Source organism: Cupressus sempervirens, chromosome 8, assembly GCF_028749045.1.
Source record: "Cupressus sempervirens isolate cs-2001-9-10 chromosome 8, ASM2874904v1, whole genome shotgun sequence".
Classification (NCBI taxonomy): domain Eukaryota; kingdom Viridiplantae; phylum Streptophyta; class Pinopsida; order Cupressales; family Cupressaceae; genus Cupressus; species Cupressus sempervirens.
Genome location: NC_143125.1, coordinates 597158796 through 597185442, shown reverse-complemented (window position 1 = coordinate 597185442; position 26647 = coordinate 597158796). Strand labels below are relative to the sequence as shown.

Below are 26647 nucleotides of genomic sequence, written 5' to 3'. Positions count from 1 at the left end.
TATTAAAATCAATATCTTTTAGTCCTAATAGATCTACATTATCCCTAATATAATCAAAACTATTTTCTATGTTAGATTTAGTGGTATGTCTTACCACTCTGAATTGTTGATTTTTAGATTATGTCCTTTCCTCATCTAATTCTAGGGGTGCTACATATTTTCTTCTCTTTTTCTCTATTGGCCCTCCTTGTTGTGTTGTTTTCTATTGCTCATGTTCCTTTGCCACTTTTTTTGTTGCCCTTGTGTCTGCCCTTGTGGTAGGCTTTGTTAGGCTAGGCTTGGCCATTTTTTTCTTGCCTTTTGGCTATGTAGCAAGTTGTTTATGTGCTTTCCTCTTCTTGGGCTCTGCCTTTGGTGCTTCCTACTCAGCACCTTCTTCTTCTTTAGCATCCTTACCCATGCCTTGGGTTAATGCTAGTGGTCATTGTCCTTGTTCTTCTTCATCATCATTTGCCTCTTCATCTTCTTCTGCCTCCTCTGCCTTTGTTGTGCCTTCTCCAAATTTGGCCTTGAGCTTTTTCACCAAATTTTTCTCTTTCTTTAATGTGGAAGCAATTTTTAATTCCATATCTACCTTTGATCTTACCACATCATACATGCCAAAATGTGGTGTACTCTTATCCACTTCCTCTACTAGTAATGTTGTTATGGCTGCAGATGCCTCATCAATGTTTATCTCATATCCAAGAGGTCTAAGCCATCTAACCCTTGGTATAGCTGCTTGAATGTAAGTATAATCAATATCTACAAGAAAGCAAATGCCATTTACATGCTATTCAACTAATGAAATAGGTATCCTCAGTCTCTATTTCATGGATTTCTTCAAATCTTCAAAATAACTTGTCATAAGTGTTTCAAAATTTTCCCCCACTTGTTCAATATATTCATTCACTTTGGCTACAATAGACTTATTGGTTTTCCATCTAACTTTTCGAAAAGATGGAAATTCATTTTGTACATAGAAAAATATACAAATGAAAATTGTACCAAATTTGCATTGGGCTCCCTTGGTTCTCCTTATAGCTCCTAAGTTCTCATTGATTTCCTGCAGTCACAATTCTACTAGGTCATTTGTATGATCATTTTTGACTAATTTGTAGCCAACATCTACTGCATTGCATGGTAGACTGTTGAGTCTGCTAGATTGGTAAAACTTGTGGGAAATGACTCTAACAACAAAGTCAACAAGAGGATTTTGAATAGTATCTATGGTCATACCTCTCTAGTTCCATTTGGCTCCTATATTCTTCTCAATAGCTTCCTTAGAGTCACTCCTTACGGTTTTGGGCTGATCTAGGGTTGGATACCCTGTTATCCTATGAAAAATCCTCTTTGATATCTTTATTGGGCCATCTTCTAACCATAAACTTCCATCATGAATCCTACTTAACACTATTCTAATCCATTCAGTTTTGAAAATAGTAGGAAATTCTAGGGCATGAGTTAAAGCCTTCCTTTCAAAGATTTGGAACTCTTCCTTCAAAACTCCATTTTTACACAACCTATCATAACATTCTTTGATCTCCATATCTCCTATAGCACCTATCTTGCAGTTATAACATCTACTAACATCTTGCACCATTACTACCTTAGGAGGAATTACGGATAGGGCTCCAGATGGGTTCCTTTTGTATGAAACTTCAGGGATAGGCTGAAATTCTAGTTGTTTAACTTCAATTGACACAAGTTCAACTTCAAATGGTTCTTCTGATTGAGGTTTCCTAGAACTGGAGGCCATTTCTTCTATCTAGGGTTTAAACACAGAAATTTGAAACTACGTAGCTCGACACTAGTATAAATACCTTGAAATCAATGAATCTATGCTAAATCTAGGTACAAATTTACTCAAGTGTTGGATTCTCAACTTGGAAATCATTTTCCAATATTCTTCATCTTTACTCTTTATTTGTGATTAGGAAAAATGATTCAAAAGGTAATCACATACCCTTATTTCACAGCATTTAATGCTTAGTGCATTTACAACTATCCACTCGGCTTCTTAAGCATTTCTACATTACTTGGCTTCCATTGTCTTTCAATAGTCAACATACACTAGAGTTTCCTCCACTCGGCTTCAACTAAAAGTTCCCTTTGCTTGGCTTCCACTATCAACTCGGCTACAATTAACCATTTGACTTCTACTAACTTTGGCAATCAATTCAGCATGTACTGAGATTTTACTAGGCATCTGAAAGCAACTCGACAACACTTATGAGATCTTGAAATTTTGTATTTCTATTCATGTTGATCTCTCCTTTTCAGTACTTACTTCTCTTGGAATGTATGTATGATAAAGCTTTGTATATCAATCCCACAAACCTTCTTTTACTTAGTTGGATGAAGTGTGACCACTTGACCTTTTAGGTGAAGTGATCCCTTTATTAGATGTGTTGCTTCCATTTTTCTTCTTCCATGTCTTATTCATTTCTCCTTTGATGTGTTCAAGATCTACCTTTCGTTTTCCTTTGTTGAACTCTGAGTTGGGTGCCTTTGACCTTGTTGGACAGTTTCTATTGATATGACTAGTCTTTAAACAACTAAAACATGTGGTTTGGCTCAACCATCTGTTGTAGTTTCCACTAAAATGTGTTTTTATACAATTTTCAGGGATGTGCCCATAGTCTTAATAGTAGTGATAACTATACTTGGTGTTGTAGTCTCAATTATAGTGATGTCCATGATTATTTTCCCTTGTTGGTTGATTAGGTGTCCACATAGGCTTTGATTTGCATTCAAAAGCTCTATGTCCATACTTCTTGCAATTGTAGTAGTGACCTTCAAATCTTGGTGTTCAGATAGTCCTAGTCTTGTAGTCATATGTTTGATGTCCTTGCTTGTTGCACTTGTGACAGTGACCCATGTTTTTAGGTTTTTCATGCTGATGGGTATTCTTGCTCTTGCACACATTAGAGGTATGTCCTTTTTTACCACAAAAATGACAAGTAGGTTTAGTGTTCTTACCTTTGTCACTTCTTTCTTCTGCAATCTTGGATGATTCTCCTTTTTTTAGTGTTGGTGTATCCTAGTCCTAAAGTATCATTGCTGGCTCTTGGTGATTTTAGTAGCTGCTCAAAGTACTTGATGGCCTCATTAGGTTTGTTGAAGATTTTTGCAATTTCCTTCTCTCTTTTTAGCTCATTTTTTAGTTTTTCATTTTGCATCTTTAGTGTGGAGATCTTAATATCCTTGACATTTAGTTCATGATGTGAATTCATCATCAGACTTAGGGTGTCTAGCTACATGTTGGAAATTCTTGCAAGCTCAATTGACTTTTCTTCCAATCTATTAGCAAGGTTTCTCTTGTCCTCTTCTAGCATAGCCTTATCTTCAATGGCTCTTTTCTTCTATTCAGTCACTTCACAAAGCATCATGGCTTGAGATTCTTGTTCAATCTTGAGAGTTCTAATCTCTTCTACTTGAGCTCTATTTTTCTCCATCATATCTGCTATTACTGCATCAAACTCTTTGAAATCTCCATTTGCAAACACTTTTGAGGTGTCAATCTCCTTATATTGTGTATCATTCTCAGCTATGGCAATTTCTCTTCTTCTCTTTAAGGATTTTCTCAATTCATCCTTGGCTTCTTCTAGAGTATGTAGGGTGAGTTGTATAGAAATCACCTGGCTTTCTATGACCTTCCCAAGTTTGTAGACTTCCATTTCTAGATCTTTTCTCCAAGTTGTAAGACTCCTCCTTGTGAAAACTTGTCTTTGATACCAATTGTTGAAATTTACAAGTAGGAAGATTTACTTCTTAGGGGGGGGAGGGGGTGAATCAAAAGTAATAGTATTTAACCTCTAAAAATTTTAACTAAGATCATTCACATGCATCTACCATATCTATTTAACATAAAAAAATAAATACATGCATGAAAATAGATAACACAAGATTTTGGTCACCCAAAAACCCTCCAAAATGAGAAGCTAAAACTGGGGTGGGGATGACACCCACAAATTATCACTGTAGCAATCTGTAACTATTTAAGGTTACAAAATTTGACCACTTCCAATGGTCTACCCTATGAAAGGCCTACCCTGTTAAAGGCTTTACACCCTGTTAAAAGTGACCTGGTTAAAGGATTTACAAACACTCACTTGGAATGTTACCCTATTAAAGGATTTAGCACCTTGTTAAAGGTTTACAACATGGCTATTAGACATACCTATCTCCATAGCATTTTCATTCCTAATACAATGGCTAGAATTATTAGAATGTGTTGACCTAATGACTTATAATCTTTAATTGCTAATTCCAAGTCCTTTTTCTGTTCAATCTAATCTGATCCTTCCTAATCTAATAACTCTCTACTCATATTGTTGATACATTGTTCTGAACAACTTGATTCTACAGTGCTGCTCTTCCTCTAAGTCTTTACACCCCTCTAAATTTCACTAGCATTCTTCCATATATCTCTCTTCCATATACCTCTCTTACACATACGAATTATGGGGCATCAACCTCCTTTTAAAGGCTTTAAAGACTTAGGGTTAGGTATGAATCTATGAATGATATTCATCCATCTTTCCCACTCAATTATTTACACTTTTCCTATTGTTTGCATGCTTTCTCCATTTTTCTAATTGGTTGCATGTTGATTACACAGGGAATGAAAAAGATTCGATCTTATCTTTTAGATCCTTTGAGATTCATCTTGAATCTGCTCAAAAATGGTTTACATCTAAGTTTGTGAAGGCATAAACACATATATTGATCATGTGTTACTCAACACTTACTGATTGCTGATGCTTGACACATATAGGATTTTTGTCTTGCTCAGCTCCTATAGTAACTCTGTCTCGGTCGACATGATCTATACTTTGCTTGACACCTATAGTGACTTGGTATCTATAGTGACTCGACACTTGAAACTTGCTCAATACCTAAAGTTTACTTGGCACCTACTGAATCTCTGGCTCGTCACATATTGTAGCTCCACATCCATATCATACTTAGCATCAACTTAGGAATTGGTTAAGTGTGTTGACACTCAATTGTTAAAACCAATCTGAGACCAACACTATGTTATAAAATATCAAGTGATAAATGGGAATTTCTTAAGGACATGCAATTTGTGGAAGGATATACTTGTCATGAGCCCAAAATGATAGATAAAGATAATGATTAAATTCTCATAGACACTAATTAATGCATATACAAACATATTAAATCTAGTAATGTATTTAATTTCTCTACTTCACCAACGATGAAATCAACTTTTAAATTATAATCGATAACTCTACTCATGATAAGCATTTAATTAAATCAAAATGATCAATTAAATTGTTTATGTATTGGAATGACTAAGTATTTATACACATGAACTAAATAATTAAATTACATTACTAGGATTGGTAATACTAGCAATATTATAGAATATTAAATATTTAGGATAGTAATAATATATAACATAATTAATAAATAGTTCCAAAAGACATGACCATTGAGATTAATATATATTTAAAGGAGAAAGAAAAAAGGAAGGGGAACACAATAGGAATTATCTTTTAATTTATTTTGCAAAAATATCCAAGATCTTATTTAAGGATCTTTACATAATCAATGGACCACTTGGAGCTAAAAAATATTGAACTAATACAAATCCCATTGATCAACTTAAGCAATTAATTAAGACTACATCTATGTCAATGAAGCAATAGGTGAACTAAGTAAGAGGAAGAAAAAGGAGAAGCTCAAACAACTTCTTGAGAATCACTCAAAGGAACTTGTGAGAGCAAGAGACGTGCTACAAGTCACTCAAGCATCATTTGACATCACAACAAGTTCATTTATCTAGTACAATGGTTAGATCCAATAAAATCTCTCATGTTTACTTGTCTTCTTTAATCTTATAAAGGAACGATTACATTGATTAATCTTTTTTTTTTTTTTGAAAGTGTGATTAAATGATGTTTAGATATTGTCTTAATATCTTGACAATGAAATATCCAATCTTCTATAATCCTTTAATCTAAATTCAAGTGATAAATGTGAGTTTTTAAGGCTCTCATGTTTACTAATCTTCTTGTTGACCTTAATGAGTTATTTAATGATTTTTATAGATAGATTGGGATGGGGTAGTGGCGTTCATGTCTTCTTCTTTGCTTCACTATATACAACCAAAGTTTAGATAGTTGTTGTTATAATTGGATCCCAGAACTGAAGAGTGTTGTCTTTTTGTTAAGTGGATAACAAGAGTTGTTTTAGCTAATGAACAATAGAAAACCATAGAATAGCTCTATCTCATATAAATAACAAGTGGAAAAACGTGAGTTAGCTAGATAAGATTTTACTTAGTCCATTTTTCCCATCTTAAAGGTTTACTCCCTTTAAATTATATATGGGAGGTCTTGAATTTAGTATATTATTTTCTTACTTGGAGAAGAATTCATTAAAATGTGGGTTTAGATTTGAAAACTGTTCTATTTGGTGGAATAAACTTGTGTAATATAAAAGAAAACTATTGGTTGTTATGTTTCTTGGACAAATGTACTACCTTTTGTATGAAAGTGTTGAGACATCTTAACAACATTTGAGACTTTAGCTCACTTGATTGGAATATATACTAGTGCTCCAAAAGCTTATTCATTTTAAACAAGTGTAAAGGGTTCTTTTTTCTTTTTTGTCATGTCTCTAGTTCCTATAAAACTTTTGATAAAGATATGCAATGTGATACAATGTAGAGTGTTTAAGGACTAGATATGGCTAGAAATAAATTGTATTTCCTATTTTCCTTTATAAAAGATTAATCTATAAAATCTCCCTCTAAAGAAATTAAAGCCAAGACTCAAAAAATTGAGTGGAACTTAATATTTAAAGGGAAAAAAATGAGGAAAGTAATTAGTATATAATTTGTGAATCTATCAATGGGCCCTTGGTCTACTGGTGAAGTTGAATGGCTCACAAAGAGTCCACTAGGGATCGAGTCTTGTTGAGTGCAAGGCTTCAACATCATAAGGGATGAGACCGAGATTGTGCCCTGGGTGATTTTGACGACGTGGATGCCCCTCAGTCAATGGCCCTAAGCCGAAGAGGTTTCAGGCACGAGTGGGCCCATATCAGGTTCCTAAAAAATCTATGTGGTGGCCTTCATTGGTTGGTAGCTCATAGACTTCGTGCTTTGCTTAGTTGCCTCATAGGTTTGAACCCTCCATCAAAAAAAAAAATTTGGGAATCTAAGACAAAAGAAAATGCTCAAATAATGTCTTAGAAAGTTTTACACTAGAAGTTACCTATAGGGGATAAATTAAAGATTTCTTACCTTACAATCAACTAAGTGCCCATTTTTTTAATAACAAGGAGAAATTTTTGGTATTTTGTGATGCAAAAAGCAATAGAACATCATGTTAGTCATTTTATTGCTATTTTTAATCAATATTTTAGACTGTTGTGAAGTAGTAATTTGCATCGTGAAGTAGATATTCCATGTTTTGCATGGAGGTCATTTTTTGACTCTATTTCTTAATGTCTGCAACTAAAGACCAGGTACATAGACGGTGATAGATTTATCAACAACTTGATAAAGTTAATAATCGGTTCATGCAACTTCATGGTGGAGAGATTGCAAAGACGATTAGTATCATGCAATTTTTAGTTTACAGTTCTTCAGCCTCTATAGGTATGGCTCGTATACTCTTTAACTTTCTACCATGTTCAAACTTTTTTTGTTGGTTGTATGTACACTCATGATTGTAAAAGCCAACTGATTAATTTTGATGTAACGTTATTTACATTAAGTTTCAATATCTATTGTTATATATATAAAGTTACATATTTAATTATCATTATTAAAAGAATATGACAAAAAAGTCCTATAAGATCATTTAGCTCAATCTTATTTCTAAAAGTCCAAATCCAACAAAGCCATAAAAAAAAAAAAATTTAAAGGAGTGAAAACTATAGATTCAAATTGTCAAACCTTCCTTCCAAAACTTTCAACATTCTAGAAAGCTTCTTCACCAAACTTGTCTCAACTACAAATTTGAAGTGTAACAAAGTTGTTGGTGGTACATTTTCTTGTACTTGACTGCCCTCTCCTTTACGAAATTGCTATGAACCTTCCTGCCATTCTGGCATTGAGAAAATCAATTGGAGCCTCCACAGCAGGCGTGGAAGACCTGCAAACATCTACACAAACATTGACCATTGGTTTGCATATACTAGTTATAAATTCCATATTCATTGCTTAACAGTTTGCCATAAAAGCAGGGGAAAAGTGGCCTTGAATTTATCATGTAAGACAAAAGTCAGGAGTAGTTTATGTTTGACGTAGGAATTGGAATTCCAAGCTTAAAGAAAGCTCTTAATGAGTTCCATAATCAATTCCACTGGTTGAACAAAGCTCCTAATCAAGTCCATAACCTCATTTCTTTAGTGATTTCAACAACTTAAAGAAAGCTCGTAATCAGCCCATCAATTCATTTTTATTGACAGACTGTTTTGGGTATGGTAATGGTCGCTATTCATACTTCAGATCCATACGCAATGATTCTATTGTGGTGCCCTTTTTCAACATCATTAGGTGACAATTTGGGAAGTGATCATGACATTGGAACACATCTCTTGTAGACGCCTCTCACCATTACAAAAGAAAACCCCATTCGGGTACAATACAAATGCATTATTTGTGAAGTGTATTATAATTAATGCCATGGATATACTCCTACCATACGTCTTGACTGAGAAATCTATTTGTATAGATTGTTTAGAAGTTAGAAAGGAAATATTTTGTATTATATTAAAAGGTTGTAGTTTAAGCAGTAAAGATAATGATATTTTCTTTGTTTATATCAAATTTTTAATGTAAATCATCAAGAGATCCTATTGAATTAGATTAGATTTCATTTTTTAATGATTTGATGGGATTTAAATTAATAATTAATCTATAAATTATTATTAAAATGAGTTCTTAGAGAGGAAAAAAATGTCTTAATTTTCTTCTCATTTCAGAAAATTATTTCTACTTCAAAATTGTTATAAAAATGTATGTACAACAAACAAAAATAAAGTCTTCACTTCAACAATCCACTTATTCTACATATGCACATGGATTTCTCCTCATATGCACATGGATTTCTCCTCCCATTTCAATATTTAATGGATAAAAACAACTTCAAACCATGATAGATCTAAAAAGACAAAATCGTCTCTTAGTTTTCTCCACCCTTCTCAATAGAATTGTTCAACATAAGAATTAAAAAAGTTATTTCATTAAGACCGATCTTCTGCAACCCTTCTTTCCTAGGGCCTGCCAAGACAATTTACAGAGAATCCACAAAATACCCATGAAAAGAGGCAGACTTGCTTGATTTGCCTCTTATTTACCCTAACCTCAAATTCTCAAACCTAACCCATTATTGAAACCTCACAGTTGCAATGCAGCAGAGAATCAGTGAATAAAACAGTACAACATGTTTTGGTCTCATCCTGCTGCTATACATTTTGTACAAGGCAATACAAACGTCAAAAATTAAAATTACTCCCTCATCTTGTAACATAATTGGTCTGATCTCAAACGTTGATCAAACACATGAACATAGCTTTAATTTTTAAAGCTTGTTTCTACCATAATTGACATTAAGAAATACAACAGGAATTGGGATTCTCTTCACTAAAATAAGTGCTATACCCACGGTAAGGCTCACACTGTGGAGGGAGATAAACATACGTGATATTTGGCCCTGGATTAGACTTTGTTTCTGCCTTCTTTTCATCTTTCTTCTCATCCTTTTTGGGGTTATCCTTTTTGTCATCCTTCTTCTCATCTTTTTTGTCATCCTTTTTCTCATCTGCCTTCTTGTCTGGATTTTTTTTCTCCGGTTCTTTGGCAGGACCAACACTCAATAGATCTGACCGCCCAAATCTTCTGAGCTTGTTGATAATAGAAACTGGATCTGAATCTCCTATTACTGTCATTTTCCCATCCTTGGAATCCACTTGAACAGAGTCAACTCCTGCAATACATCCCAATAGAATTGCCCAAATAAGAAATTCAACTCTGAGAAGCTCAATTTTTGTTTTAGGTTTCATTTAATCAAATTATAATCCCAAACATTGATGAAAATTAATCATACAATCAAATTTATACAATCGAATTTAGAAAGCATAGACTAAACCTACTTTATTTTTATCATAGAAATAACAAAATATGATTTGAAACATAGATATAAGTGAATCAAATCTGAAAACCATTAACAAAAAGCCCATTTCATTTTTGTGGGGTTTTTCTACCTTCCATTCCTGCAACAGTCTTCATGACTTTCCTCTTGCATTTCTCACAATCTATGTCCACTTTCAACACAATTTTCTGCACAGAAAACATGTTTTCACAATCAGGAATAAAACCAAAAGCAACGAAAAAGTTATTCTAAAAATTACCCATTTTATGATACCTTAGACATCTTCTCCTTCCTCTGAAAGGTAGCTTCCCTAGAGCTAACAAGTCTTTTGCCTCCTTTTGCTCTGCCACCACAATAGACAACAGAAAAATGAAGGCTTGATCGATAGAAATAAATGCTAGGCTGATTAAAAACAGTTAGTAGGAGATGGAATATTCCAGACTTGATGATCCTTCAATAAACAAATTGGGTCAAGACATTTAGTAACGCCCAGTCGTTCAGGTAAATGTTTATTTTATCACAGTTTTTCAATTAAAAATGATGGTCACGGCAGCTATCTATGACTGCATGTGGTAGCCTGAACGGTCAGAATGTACTCCACCAAGATGGGAACTGATCTTGTGTGTTGTTGCATGTGGGCTTTACATACATCTTGCATAGAGGCCTCATCCACCCACGTCAGATACATCTTGCATAGGGGCCTCATCCACCCACGTCAGCGTGATTTAGTATTAAAATTTGCCATCACATCAACTCTGTCAGCATTTTCAAGTAAGGCATATTAAGGTCACAGTAAGTTTTCTCACAATCATCATGAGCAACAATAGCCAGATTCGGCTATTCTAAATTGAAAATACAGCGGTTTTTTTGAAATTTTCAGCATTTATTCTTCATAATCTGCAATGTTTTGTAATCGAAAACAACAAATTTTTTTTAAAAAGCACTGTAATATCCTAGATCTGAAAAAATAAAAGTTTTGACTTTTGGTTCATTTTGTCTAGAGAATAGCCAACACCATCCCAATTTTTTGTGGTGGTAGTTGAACAAGGGGCTAAGTTCCATGATTATCGATGCCCCTGATAGTCTTTTTTATTAATAGTTAGCAATTAAAGATTGGCCTTTAAGAGTTACCGATGGATAGACTTATTTTGTCTTTTAGTTTATGAATGATAATATCATTAGTTGAAGTCTAGGATGCATCTTTATGACTAAACTTTGAGTCTTAATACTTATTAAATGGGGAAATAGACGAAAAAAATAAAATATTAACATGATGAAAAGAAATTACACATAATGTTTCATGTTGAATACAATGTTATGTGCACAAGAAACCAATAAGAAGTCTACACAATCATTCTTCATTGTAAAAAAACTCTTAATTTTACAAGGGTGAAAATCTTACCTTTCATTTGAATTAGAACAAAAGAAGAAAAAGAAAAAACACTCATGTAGTGACTTGGCATTCTCAAGGTCTTGATGTATTCATTTTGATTCATCAAATTTTACATTAAATTCTTATTTATCAAATTTCACATTAAATATACTTATTAATTCTCTTTGAGTCAAACTTGCATATTGAATACAATAACTACTATTGTTATACTTTTATATGGATTTAAAACTATAACTACAAATACAATCATAGTTCATTACCTCACATTAAATAATGATGATATCATAAGATAAAGGGGAGAATATTGAACCCTATACTTTTGAGAAGAGGGATGACTAAATAAATAAATAAAATAGATGATAGCAAAGAAGTCATGCCCAATTTCTTTTCATTGAAAAAAAAAGTTACTAAATAATAATAAAAGAATAATCTCAAACCTAACCCAAAAATACCCTTCACTTTGTAAGGTAGATGATCATGTCCCTTATTTAAATTCTAACATAAGAAGAAAAGAAAAGAAAAACCTTTTAAAATTCTTCTGGTGACTTCTGAGATTGTCTATTTTGTGTTTATTGGTTCTTAATTACCATCCATTGAAATGATCATTCACTCATTGTTTACCTAGTTGTAAATAGTAACTTTTAGAGAGAGAAAAGATAACTAAAAATCTATTAATAAATTTCACATAAGCCAATAGTCATTCACTTGTACTCCTAAGAGTTGAAGTTTGTACAATTTAATTAAAGGACTTGTGGAGCATTATTGGTACCCATAATGCACGACTATTGGGGTATTAGTGCACAAGTATTAGTAAAAACCATTTATGAGAGGATAATATATTGGTTCTTAGAGGTATATGTATTTGGATCAATTATGCAATTTTTTGAGCTCATTTTAGAATACAGTTATTGCGGCATCATCTTGAAGTAGGTACAAACAACAATTCTAAATGACTACTTCTTACACCTTGTGTACACAATCTCATAATGTTCAACTTGACTATCCAAAGGCCATAACAATAGCTATACACAATTCAATTGTATACAAAGACATTAAAAACTACAGATCATTGAAATTGAATAAAATGTTTAGAAGCTTAGAGAGTGAGAAGTTAATTATAACAAGTGGCATGTACTTCGGGTTAATATTAGTTAATTATAATTCAATTGAATTTATATTATATGTAGGAATATTATTTATAAAGATTCTTCTCAAAAGTTAAATACTTGTACCTAGAATATAAGAGAACTTATGTTACAATTTTAATGTAATTTTTAAATTTAAGTATGCATATGATTTGATTGAGTTATACTTTAAAATTAATATTTAATTGAATTCATAAAATTTATCATCTTATAAATTTATTTTAAAATATTTTTATTAAAGTTTTTATATAATCATAAGCATATACCAAATATTAACTATATATTTATATATGCTTTAACTAAAATTAGTTAGATTGTTTAATGAATCTTTTAATATATTGTAAATATTTGTATTTATATTAGTGTTAATGCATATGTATAAATTGTATATAAAATATTGAACTTAGAATACGAAACAAAAATAATTAAGTCAATATTAAAAAAATTGAATTACACTTTAATGAAAAATTATTGTAGATTGTAGTGTGAAGTTGTTGCCAAGAAAAAAGAATATGGAAAAAGTCTATGAGAAAAAGGCTCTTAAAACACCAAATCAAATCAACCTATCGAGTTGAGATAAAACACTTATATAATATATTTAGTTAATAAATAAATATAGAACTTTACAAATATTTTGATTAAACACAAAAAATATTATTTATGATTGGTTGATTCATTGAAAACTAATTTACTAATTCGAGAAGTGTAGTTGCCTACGCAAGTACAATAATAACTATTGATACCTTCTTATGAACTCTTCAATTTTCCACAACTCAAACTTCCACATTGAATATAACATTCATATTCAATTGTCCCAACATGAAAATGCACTCCCTTAACAGTTAAATTTCAACAATTCATAAGTTACTTAAATGTGATACCATCAATAGATCTTTACTTACAAGATAGAAGATCATAATAAAAAAGAAAGAAAAGAGATAGTCATAAATAATGACAAAGAAATTTAAAAAATTACATAATGGAAATCTTACTCTCATCTTTAACTATAACCAAACAAAACCGTTGTAATGATTTTAAATTGTTTCTTCAAAGTCCCAAACATTTCCATAAAAAATGTGTCCGTCTAGGAGTAAAACATGGCCCACATAAGTTGGTTAACATTTTAGTCATGACCTAGGTTAACACCGACAAAATGGGAGGATGAAGCAATACAATCGTAATGTAGAGGTAAAAAGATAAACATGCAGTCATTTTCTACCCAAGTTGCAAACAAAGGAATTAGACAACTACTCCATCTTCTTCAATACATTAAAATCTTGTTTTATACTTGCGAGAAAAGCATCGAAGACTTGATGAACTTACATTGTTCCACGTGTCGATTCTCTTAAAAATCCTTTCTCATTGTCTTTATTATAGATTAAAAAATGCGACTTTGAAGATAACGATTGTTTTATAGCTTTACAGCCTATAGAATTCGGAGATTTTTTTGTACTTTCAAGAAGCCACAAGCTAATAAATATACTCTGAGAGTGTATGGGAGGCCACTAACATGGTCATTAATTATAATAAATCTAAGATTAATTATTAACATTACTTCCAAGATTAAAAATGATCATTAATTATAGTAAATCCAAGATTATCTTGCCGATTCAAAGTTTGGAACCCACCTACTCATTTAAAATGCTTTGGTAGGATTCTCTTATTCCTAGTTTTAAAATGTACGCTCTTAAACATTAATCAATAGGGCATTTATAATTCATGGAATTGTCAAAGTTTGTAAATGGAACATGGGTGCTATATTTTATTATTTAGTTTTGTATTTACTCAATCTTTTGTGAATGTGATTGACAAAAGTCAATTTTAAAGTGTGCACTCCCTTCAAATACAAGATATTAAATTCAAATTTATTTATCTTTGCGTCTTTTTATTAGTCCCTGTCTTATTTATAAATGGGAACCACTTAGTTATTTTTTATAACAATACTCATTCTATTTATAAAGTTTAACATCATATTTATTTTTAAATTAGTTTTTAATAGATTATTTCTATTTTTCATTGGGTCTCACTAATTTTTTAAATTAATATTTAATTCAAAAACTAAGAGTAAAAATATGTAACACGCAAATGTGATATACTGGCAATGACATTGCACCACCAAATTATTTGTCTTCATCGCTAAACCCCTATGTTTCAATTGAAGAACTCCAAGTGTGATTTAAAAGGCACACGAAAGAAAATGAGAAAAAGACCCTAGAAGTTTTCCTTTGGTGTGCATTTTGTTTTATATTTTCTCTTTTTCATCGTTGGGATTTGAATTTCATAGTTTATTTGTCCTACCTTATCTAGGGAGCTTATGCTCCCCAAATATTTTACCTAAAATAAATAATAAAACATTATGATCAAATTATTTGTTTAAAATTATTCTTATTTTTTGTTACACATTTTACAATTTCTAATATTTATATTTTTAAAATTGAATTTTTTTGTAATCATTAGCTCTTTACCTTTTTCACTTTTCATTTGTACTTTACTACAATTTAGATATGAGATTATGATAACTATCAAAATAACTTTACCTAATTTTTTGTTATTATTTATTGAACAATTTTAATAACTCATTAATCACTCACTTTTATCATTAAAAATTAATAGTGGGCGTTAATGCAAATCTTGTCCTAAGAAGGCAACACAAATCTAACATCCACAGACGTACTGACATACTAGAATTTTCCATAGTTGACGAATTCAACTAGCAGGCAATGTTGACCCACCTATTGCTTATTTGACCCTTTCAGTTTGGGATATAGATTTTTTTTTTAATATGTTTAGTCTAATAGCCTATTAAGCTACGCTCATTAAAAACACCCTTCACCTCTGCATGCATTGGGTGTTAGTGGGAATCCCAATAGTTTGAGAAAGACACTTCTCAAAACTCAAATTTTCTTATTTTAAAATATAAGATTTTAAATTCTTAAAAAAAATTTATTGGTTTAAAATTACAAAATGATATATTTTTCATTTTCAAATTCAAAGACTATTTATTACATGTTATATTATAATTTAAAAAAAAAGAAAACTAAATAATCAATCACACTACTTTAAAATGCAACCACATTTTTTCTCCTCCATTAAGTTTAATATATATGTATTTTTTTAATTATTCCATAAAAAAATTTAAGATATTGTCTTGATCTTTTTTCCTTTTAAGAATTTAAAATATCACCTTGTATATTTTATTTTTTTCAACTTTGAAAGTTATTTTAAGCATTTATGAAAAATTGCATTCTCTCGTATATTATTGATTAAGTGCTTCAGGTATTTGTGACATTTCTTATTTCAATGCTCTTTTATTTTTGAATTATGAAATAATCATAAGAATTTATAAGATTAATCAATTGCACCTTTACTAAATTATCTAATTAAAAATTCTAATCATCTTCATCTACTTTCTAGCTCTCAACAAGGTAGGGACTCTACTTCACTAGAGCTCTTGTTAGATGTTGTGAACTATCCTAATATATGTTTCATATAACATATTGTTGCACTTAAATAAATGTTAGTATTTAATTAAAGGAGTGTAGTTAAAGCATTCTTCAATTTTAAAGAATATCAAAGATGAGTAATTTGTATTGTCATCAAATAGGTCATTTGAATGTTTGTTAATATCATCTTCAATCTTTCTCATTATTTCTAGTTTGGTTCACAAAGGATTTTGACCTAGGAGAAATTATTTTCCTCTTAAGTCAACAAGCTCATTGATAATGTTTCCAGACAACTTGACTTCTCAACTATAAAAAAAGAGAAGGAAAATAAATTGTAGGGGAGTATTTACTATCAAATCAATTTTGTGTTGGAATTATAATAGGAAAGGTAAACTTCTAAGAGGGGGAGGAGTGTGAATCAGTTCTTCAAACTTTGACCCATAAAATATTCACCACACATCCATCTCACATATTCAATAATTAAACTGAAATACCATATAAATCATGTACATCTAAAACATTAAACAAGTAAGCAGTCACACATATGACACAAGATATGATTACCCAGAAACCCTCCAATGAGAAGGTAAAACTGGGGTGGGGATGACACCTAAAAGTCTTCACTATTGTGGTAATAAAGTGTATCTGATGAAGGTTAGAATGTTTGATCATGAACCATGATCTACCTTGTGAAAGGTTTGACCTATTAAAGGCTTACAAAGACTGTTAGGTCTTACCTTGTTAAAGGATTTCAACACCCTATTAAAAGTGTGCCTTGTTAAAGCACTTCAACTCACAATTAAGTAAGCACCTTGTTAGAGGATTTCAATATAGTCTGTTAGGACTACATTGTTAAGAGATTTAACTGATTCACCTATTAGAATGTCTTAACATTGATCCTACAATTAGCACTCTTATGCTTCATGATAGATCACCTCTATCCTATTGTGTACTTGATCCTTCTTGATTAGATGTATTTCCTTCCTTTGTTCTCCTTTAACTGATTCTGCAATGCAATTTAGATCATAATACATTGGTCACCATGAGTATCTTGGTTTGTCCATGCACAACTCTCCTTTATCATTCATTCATTCCCTTTTCATACTCACTTAAAATTTAGGGTTTGTCTTCCTTAAAAATACCTAGGTGACTTAGGGTTAGGTATGAGTCAACAGCTATGATTCATCCATTTTTCCACTTAAACCTTCTTTTTACCTGATTGGGTGCATGTAATGCATAGGGATTCCAACTTAAGATTCTTCTTTATCACCAAAATATCGTAACTCAATCTATAAGTCGGCTCAAAAATGGTTTACATAGTAGTTTGTGCCAATATAAACAACTATGACAAAACTGTGTTACTTGGCATCTGATGTCCTTGATGCTCGGCACATATTGATTTCAATACTATCACTTGGCATCTAAATGACTTGGTATGCATTGTTTTCTTATCTCCTGAATCACTCGGCATATATTTTTTTCTCGGTACTTGAGTGACTCGGCACTCACTATTGACTCAACTAAACATGTTACACTACTTGTTCAACATGAACTAAGTAAATGACTTTAGTATATAGACACTCACTTGTCAAAACCAATCTGAGATCAACAATCTCCCCCTTTGACATGAGTGTCAAAAACACTTAGTCATGTATTAATACTTTTATTCTTCTGAGCATAACATAATGTAACTAGTTGACTTTTGTACAAAATTTCAAAAAATAATAATTTTGCAACAACTTATACCTCAAAAATCTTATAACTCCCCCTGAGTTGTTTAATATGTTCGATTATGTAACAAAATCTCTCCTATTGATTAGATTTTCCTTAACTACTAATACTCTTTCTTTCATTTTTGCTCCCCCATACTTGCATAATTGCTCCCCCATCGCTCTTACTCTCCCTTTCTGACATTGATGTTAATGGATTATACACTAATAGTGTGTTTGTCCAAAAAGGATTTATGGACCTCAAGAATAATCTTAAGAGAAACATCCCAATTGTCACAAGCTACCTCCAAAGACTTGATTTGGATGGCCAGCTTGGCAACAAGGTGTACTAGGCCATCTAATGTAGAAAGATTAGGGTCTTTCTTCATAAGAGTTTCTATATAGCCTAACTCCTTGTGCAGAATCTCCATGTGAGGGGTCAATATAGTCTAGATGCTTATTAGTTTGGCCCTTATGTTGGCTTCATTTGTAGATAGTGCTGCTAACTAACTCTGGGTTTGCAATAGGGTCCTGAAGTGTTTCTCACTTTGAGTTGGAATCATGGGCAATTTAGCTATGGATGACTGCATTTGACTTTCCAAGCTAAGGATGTGATTCCTTGTTTCTTGTGTGAAGAGTGTAGGATTACACAGTTTGGTGTACATAGAGAAAATGTTCTCTAGTACCTTCTTCACACGATTGCCAATGCAACTTGTGCAACTGCTATATCACTAGATATCTTCTCATTTACTTTACTTTGAAACTTCTTTTTACACCATTCTAATAATTTTGCATTATTATCAAGGTCTATATTACTTACTTTTTCCATTATGTTAGTCAATTGTTCAATAAGTGGCTTTGTTTCATCTAGAGTAGGCATACTAAATGCATCAAGGAAGATTTCTTTGATATCAAGAAAACCTTTCTTTTGCCTATGCTCCCTTCTGAGAAGTTCTTGATGTTTCTTTCTTGCGAGGGCTTCTTGAAGTATACCCATATGCTCAATTTTTATTGCTACAAGGTCAAACTTGGGCAATATAATTTCTTCATCTAGGCTAACATATGCATAGGTTATTACAGGTCTTATGCCTTGGATGAACTCGAACTTGGCACTACAAATTGCAAAGGTGTTGCATCTGTGCTTGGCCTCTGAAGAGTTTGACTGGAAGGAGTTCGAGGCTTTGGTAAAGTTAGCAATGCTTGAATTGTTGCTAGCTCCTTCAACTTGGGTGTCAAAATAGTCTCTTCAGGCTTTTCCTTTTCTGCCTTATTGATTTGAATTGCACCTTGTTCTCGTGTTGGGGGTGTAGGTGAATCTACCTGACCTATTTGACTCTATGTCTCATTAGTGACTTTAGTTTCCACTTTATCCTCTCCAATTGTCTCAACCTTTTTTGTTGCAACTTCTAGTACATCTTCTAAGATTCGAGTGCCAAGTGTGTATGTATTGATAGTGCATTATGTTGTCTCCTTCCTCTAATATTCAATCAAGGGTTATGAAGGTTGTACACTAGTGACTTGAGGAATGATTGTAGGTAGTTCTTGTGTTTTCACCTCCTCCCTTGTAGTTATAGTCACTAATTTTTGAATTTCATCTACACTCACCAATACAGGGTTATCACATAATTTGTCCTATAGTGTAGACTAGTCAAGTATCATTTTCAAGTCTTCCTCTATTAGGGGATTGATGTTCTAAATAGTAGAGTTATAAACATCCTTTACTATAATAGTTTCAATATGTACACTTATTACTTGTGGAGGGATGACACTCCACATTTTTGTATCTTGTACACTCTATTCTTGTTGCTGCTCTTCCTTATCTATTGCATGATCATCTATGTTCATATCAGTGCCTCCCTCAACTGTGCCTTCTTTGTTTTCATTATCTTTATCATCTTTGACCTCAATAGGTTTGTGTTCACCTTCTCTCGCTATGGCTAGTTCATATGTGATCTTCCATGTTTGTTTGGACTTGTGAACAACATCCTCAATGTTGTTCTATAGTATGCTAAATTCCCTATATTTAGGAACAAATATAATAACATATTTTTTTTATGGCTTTGGATATTTGTGCCTTGCTGATTTTTGGCATAACTTGGGCGAGGGATATCTCCCTAATTTTCCTTTCTAAGTTTAAAAAATAATGTCACTTTTTCTCAACTCTTTGATATAAAATTGTAGGTATGGAGTTGGTAATTTCTAGATGAGCCTTTTTAAAAGTAGCTATCATGGCATATATTGCCTCCTCCACTTGATTTTTCTCAACTTTTCCAAGATTTTCAAAATTAATACAAGAGAAACCTAATAAATTAGCATTATTTCTATTATTCTCACATAAGTTATCTAGGTCTGAAGATGGATTATGAGTCACCACTTGGAATTGGTTGATGTCATCAGATTGAGTCCTTTCCTCTTCAGATTCAACTTGAGCAACATATTTTCTTCTAGCTCTTTTCTATGCTCCATCTTCTTGCTCTATAGGCTTGGCTTTTTCTTTAGCCTTTTGTGCAATGACATGTTTATTGGCCCTTGTGGTAGGTGTTGTAGGTTTGGGTTGTCTTGGTTTAGCAACCTTTTTAGGTCTTATCTCTACTTGTGCCTGAGCCTTTCTCTTCTTCTAATCAGTAGGAATAGGTGCTTCCTCAACTTCTTCTTCCTCGACACCTTTTCTAGTCTCTATTTCTTCCTCTTGGTGATCCCCACCCTATCCTTGTGTCAATGCAAGTGATGCTTGAATTTGAGTGTCTTCTTCCTCTTCATCCTCTTCCTCTTCTTCTTCCTCCTCGACACCTTCACCAATTCTTTTTTAATAGTTTATTTACCAATTTATCCTTCTTTTTGATGACCGAGGTAGTCTTCAAATCCATAGTAATCTTTGATTTGGCCAACTCATATTTACCAAAAGCTTTGGCATTTTTGTCCACTTCTTATGCAAGTAATGTTGTGATTGATGTAGAGGCCCCATCAACATTGATCTCATAATGTAATGGCCTTAGCCATCTTACTCTAGGAATTTTTTCTTGAACAAATGTGTGATCAACATCAACTAGGAAACAAACATCATCATAATGTTTTTCCTCTAATGACACTAGAATCCTTAATCTCTTCTTCATGGATTCTTTGAAATCCTCAAAATAACTAGTCATTACTAACTCAAAATTTTCACCTAACTATTCAATGAACTCTCCTATTAGAACTGCAATAGACCTATTTGTCTTCCATGCCATAGTACCAAATGTAGAAAATGTGTTCTGTAAATAAAAGAAGATACATACCAAAATAGATCCAAATGCTCCTAGGTTAAGATACACTAAGCACTCTTTGTTTTCCTTATTGCTCCTAGGATTTCAATTAATTGTTGTAGCTGCAGCTCGACAAGATCATATGTATGATCCTTCTTTACAATCTTGTAGCCCTAGCCACTACAATACAAGGTATATTGTTAAATCTACTTGATTGATAAAACTTATGTGAAATTACCCTTACTATAAAAGATATCAGAGGATCTATGATTATGTCTATGGTCATTCCTCTCTTGTTCCACATAGTGCTTGTGTTATTTTCAATAACTTCTTTGGACTCACTTCTCATAGTCTTTGGCCGATCTAGGGTTGGATACCTGTTGTATTTTGATCTTCCTGCCAAAATTCATAATTCATATTCGCCCTTCCCGCCTTTGAAATGTCCATAGTCTGATACCCGTGGAAATATTAAAAAATACCAAGTTTCAAACCTTATAACATATTTTTTGCGGCCTGCAAGTTCTCCATCGTCAGATCTAGGGAGATCGATGGTTGGCACTATCTCGCCATCGGAAGCTGCACGAGATTTATGTTAGCAACATGGCACCCTGATGACACATTGCAATGGTGGGTCCACATCCGAGCGAACATGTTTTGACAGGCCAAAAAGTTCAAAAGGCGGCATGGCACCATGTCACCATCGAAAAACTTACGAGTTTTTCGATAGCGACATAGTGCCCGACCGGCTAGAGGGTGTTTCTATGGTGAGTCCCAGTGTTCGGTGGGCAAGGTTCACGGCAACGAAAAGTCCCCACGGCGAGAGTTTCAGGCAAGTGCTTGGGTCCCATTTTGTACCTCATCTTCCCAGTTGGTGGAGTCCAGTGCCATGGTGGCGAATCATTTGAAGACATGTGCAAATCAGAAGACATGTCATCATTTGGACGCCGTGGCACTATGGGAAGTTGGCCTCAATTTTCCCATAGCGACATAGCACCTGGGCGCCACGTGTCCACTCAGTAAGTTCAAAGAAGTACAAACCCTCTAGGTTGGTGCCTTATCAGACCAATGATATTTCTGCCAAGGTGGTGCTTCGTTAGGCCAATGGGGAACAATCACATATGTTAGGTTAGAACATAGATAGATCATGGGACCAGATCTTCAATGCGGCCAATGTAGTAAAGGGTTAAGTTCTCCACCGTCAGATCTGCAAAGATCAAGGGCAGGCGCCATCGTGCTATGGAAAAGCTGCACGAGATTTACGATAGTGAGTTAGTGCTTGGAGGACATGTGTCCTCGTGGGTCCAGGTTTGGAGGTGCAAGAAATACAGACAGTTGGCACGTGGCTGGTTCCCATTGATTGATACATTGACGGGCAGTATCTATCTTGCTTACTGTCAGATCAAGGCAGATCAACAGGAGGCACCATCTCGCTATGGTGAAGTTGGGCAATATTTACCATAGCGACATGGCGCCCTTTCACCACGTGTCAATGGGGCCAAGTCTCGCCAAGGTGCGATCGCTGAGGTGATGCCAGGTATGCTGACAGCATTTTGCGGGCCTAGAAGTTGAAAAGCAAGCACAAAACATGACGAGTCTTCATGATCGTCAGATCAGGGCAGATCAATGAAAGGCGTTGTCTCGCTATGGTGAAGTTGTGTGATCTTTACCATAGCGACATAGCATCTTGCTGACACGTGTCTCGCTGGTAGACCAGGGTTGACGGTTAACAGCTGGCAGTCGGTGTAATCGTCGCAGTCAACGTGGTAGTTAGTTTTGATGGTGCAGCTAGATGGTGGAATGGTGGCGCAGTTAGGTTGGTGACCACCGCGGTTAGAGATAACAATGGGGTGCTATGTCGCTATAATGACCCTCAGGGCATGGTGCCCATAGTGACATAGTGCCCAGTCCAATGTAAGGAATGGTCAGCGCATGGAACTTTGAGGAGGTGGAAAAATAAAGAGAGACAATTGGCCCACATGGCCTAGTTGGCACATAAGGAACTGTTTGACTTGCTTTGACCTCATGGATTCATGAGCCAGAAATAATGAATCAAGTTTTTTGCTACAAGATTTCGATCCTGTGATCAATGCCACTAACTTAGAAGTGAATGCAAAGTGCAAGGACATTCTACCACCATTACAGATCTATCTACTTATAGTGCCTACCCCTAGTTCACATTTTGTTTTAATTGCCAAACTCTTTTAGGCCAGTTTTATACTTGATGTTTAGTAGCATTACTTTCAGATTATCAGATGTTGTTTTACACTCAATTTATTATATGATGAGATGACTTGGTACTCTATATTTCATGCATGTATGATGATTATTCAATGTTTTCAATTATCGATGATGATTAGTTAGATGGTTTATTCTCACATGTGCTTTCTTATGGATACTTACCCCATACTGCATGTGTATGGTGTGCGTGTTTGTTTTCTTTATGTATGGTGTTTCTGATGTGGTTAAGGAAGGGAGTCGTAGTCACCTGCTAGTCGAGATCTACACGATGCACCACTTCCTGCCATTGTCTGTTTAGCTTAGAATATTGTGTCTGTACATGCGTGGATTTTATGCGTGTTGCAGGTACCGGGTATCGACTTCCCTGAATTGCCAGGATGAGCGTACCCTATCGCATTATCTCAATGGTAAGAGAGGGGAGATAAACTCTTAAGTCCAATTCCTAAACCCTTTAGCCAATTGTCCTAATTGATAATTAGGGCAAGTATCTGAGTTAAGTACCCTCCGAATGCATCAAATGATGTTATTTCGTGATTATAACCCTTTTGTTTGATTTAGTATGTATTTTTCTATGATGGGTTTTCGTATGTTGCTTTATGAGTCCTTGATGTATTTTCTATTAATTAAGTTTAATTAAAAGGATTAATTAATGATTTAATTTAATAGAAAATTATTATGATATTTTAATAATTGATTATATTTAATTAATTGAAAAATTAATTAAATAAAAAGAATTAAATTTGGAAATAAAAATTTTAAGTATAATTTTAGAATGTGATAATATTTATTTAATTTAATAATAATATATATTTAGAGTTCATTTTTAAATAAATGCTAAATATTATTATTAATTGAATTAATAAATATTTTATCAATTAAAGTTTCTTAAATAAATTAAAAGTGGGAAAGATATTAAATTATTAAAGGTTTCTAGATCGCATGATCTAAGCATGAGTTTAAATATAAAAGAAATTAATTAAAATGATTAATTAATGATTTAATTTAATAGAAGATTATTATGATATTTTAATATTTGATTATATTTAATTAATTGAGAAATTAACTAAATAAAAAGAATTAAATTTGGAGATAAAAGTTTAAGGATAATTTAGAACATTATAATATTTATTTAATTTAATAATAATATATTTAGAGTTCATTTTTAAATAAATGCTAAATATTATTGTTATTTAAGTTAACTAAATATTTTATCAATTAAATTCTAAAATAAATTTAAAAGTGAAAATATATTAATTATTAAAAGTTGTAAGATTGCATGATGCGAGCATGTGTTGAAAATAAAGAAATTAATTAAAAAGATAAAATAAGAGGAAATTATAATATTATTTTAATCTCATAAAGTGCACATGGGATTAAAAGTAATAAAGATTAAAAATAGAAGTCAAGTGGAATATTAAATAAAGTTATTTAATGATTCATTTAATATGCATTAAAAAGATAAAGCAAAGATTAATAAAAGATAATTTTGGAGTTAACTCAGTTGAGCAAAGAGTCTTCTCGGGTGAACGCACAATTAGTGCCCCGATTTGAGGAGAAGACTCCTTATCACAACTTGGGGGTTCATTTTTTTGGGAGAGCAGACATTGGACACGGGATTTGGGAACAAAGGTTGGAGATGAATTTTGGAAGTGAATCTTCTCTCAATTCTCGGAAGGTTGCGTGTTAGCATCAGGTTCAGGTAGGGTCTTGTGTTTTGATCACTAATTGAATTAAGCAAGATGGTGTTCCAGTCTTCTTTGTGATTGTTAAAATCAAGTCTCTGGGCTTCATGACATGAATCTCTTGTTCTTGGTTCTGAATCTTCGATAATTGTATTGTTAAAATATGTCTAGAAAGAAAATATATATATATATATATATATATATATATATATATATATATATATATATATATATATATATATATATATATATATATATATATATATATATATATATATATATATATATATATATATATATATATATATATATATATATATATAGAAATTAGAAAATTTGAATGGATTGAAAATATTTCTCTTATCAGATCAATATTGTAAATGTTATTAAAAGTAATTAAAATAATAAAATATGTGTATATAAATTTGTTTTATTAAATTTTGTTAATTACAAAATTATAATAAAGTAAATTAGATTTTATTAAGTAGGAAAGCTTTGTTTATTTTTAAATTTATATTTGAAAAGAATTGGTTATAAAATGTAGTATCTGTATAAAATTTATAAAATAAATTTATTTATTTAAAAATTTTATTTACAAACATAATAATTATGATAAAATATTTTATAATAATAATAATAAAAAAAGGAAGTAATTTAAAATTTATATTTATATGGAGGTGGGGGGGGTCGTTGACCCACACCCCCACCCGTCCTTTCACTGCTGCGTGTCGCAGTAGATACTGCTGCGACAGCAGTACTACTGCGACAGCAGGTACTGCTGACGCAGTAGTACCTAGCTGGGATAGTAGTACTACTGCGACAGCAGGTACTGCTGACGCAGTAGTACCTAGCTGCGACAGCAGGTACTGCTGACGCAGTAGTACCTAGCTGCGACAGCAGCCGGTAGCGATTTAATATCGCTTGTTCATATTTTGTTCTGATTTATTAGTTAGGTTATGATAAAGTTTTATATATTCAGTTTAATTTTATATATATATATATATATATATATATATATTTATGCATTATTAATATTTATTAAATATTATTTAATAAATGAATATTTATCATAGTTGTTATTATTGAATTAATTAATGATTATGAATATTATTTATTAGAGAATTTTGTTAATAGACAGTGTTTATTAATCATTTATTTATTATTAAATAAATAATTATTATTAATTTAGTAAGGTAAATTGGTTTTGGGATTAACTAAGTTAATAAGAAATATCATAATTATGTTATTATAAAAAAAAAAAATTGATTATTAATGAAATTGAGATTTTTATTATTAATTTAATAATCAATTATTATTATTTTAATAATTAGTAAATGATTATTATTTAGTCAAGATTTATCTAAGACAAGAATGAGTTAACTCGTAAAGTAAACTATGAAAACTTATTACTTAAAATATATATGAAACTGGGAATAGAGACCTTACATTGGCTCAATAGTATATTATCAACCAATTTGAAATACGAGATTATTTACTTGAACTCTACACTGAAACTGAAACCCTCTTGTTTAACTCAAACTATGTGTTTTCTAATTCAACCAAACTGTAGATTGTCCTTTTTCTGTGTTCTTTGTACTGCTTATGTTTGGGGGTGTTGGGGGTTGTTCTAGTACTGACCAGTTTAGGTTGTTACTAGAGGCTCGGGGTTGTGAATGTGAT

The 26647-nt window shown here is 32.5% G+C and overlaps 1 protein-coding gene across 2 annotated transcripts; it reads right to left on the bottom strand.

Moving 5' to 3' along the window:
- Positions 1 to 9162: 9162 nt before the first annotated feature.
- On the bottom strand, positions 9163 to 10564 carry LOC149543856 (heavy metal-associated isoprenylated plant protein 12-like). 2 transcript variants are annotated; one of them, XM_089798530.1, is made up of 3 exons: positions 10389 to 10564; positions 10228 to 10303; positions 9163 to 9950 (listed from the first exon to the last, which is right to left on the bottom strand). In XM_089798530.1, the coding sequence occupies exons 1-3, from the start codon at positions 10395 to 10397 to the stop codon at positions 9574 to 9576; spliced, it is 462 nt and encodes a 153-aa protein (XP_089654656.1). In that variant the 5' UTR covers positions 10398 to 10564; the 3' UTR covers positions 9163 to 9573. The 2 variants fall into 2 exon arrangements, with proteins under 2 accessions (XP_089654656.1, XP_089654655.1); XM_089798529.1 differs by lacking the exon at positions 10389 to 10564 and having other exon boundaries at positions 9388 to 9950; positions 10228 to 10318.
- Between the last annotated feature and the right edge of the window lie 16083 nt (positions 10565 to 26647).

Bases quoted from the DNA above. Each gene is read 5' to 3' on its own strand.
- LOC149543856 (XM_089798529.1), bottom strand. From the start codon at position 10,318: ATGTTTTCTGTGCAGAAAATTGTGTTGAAAGTGGACATAGATTGTGAG. The intron at 9,951-10,227 runs GTAGAAAAACCC...GATGTATTGCAG, and splicing joins GACTGTTGCAGGAATGGAAG to GAGTTGACTCTGTTCAAGTG.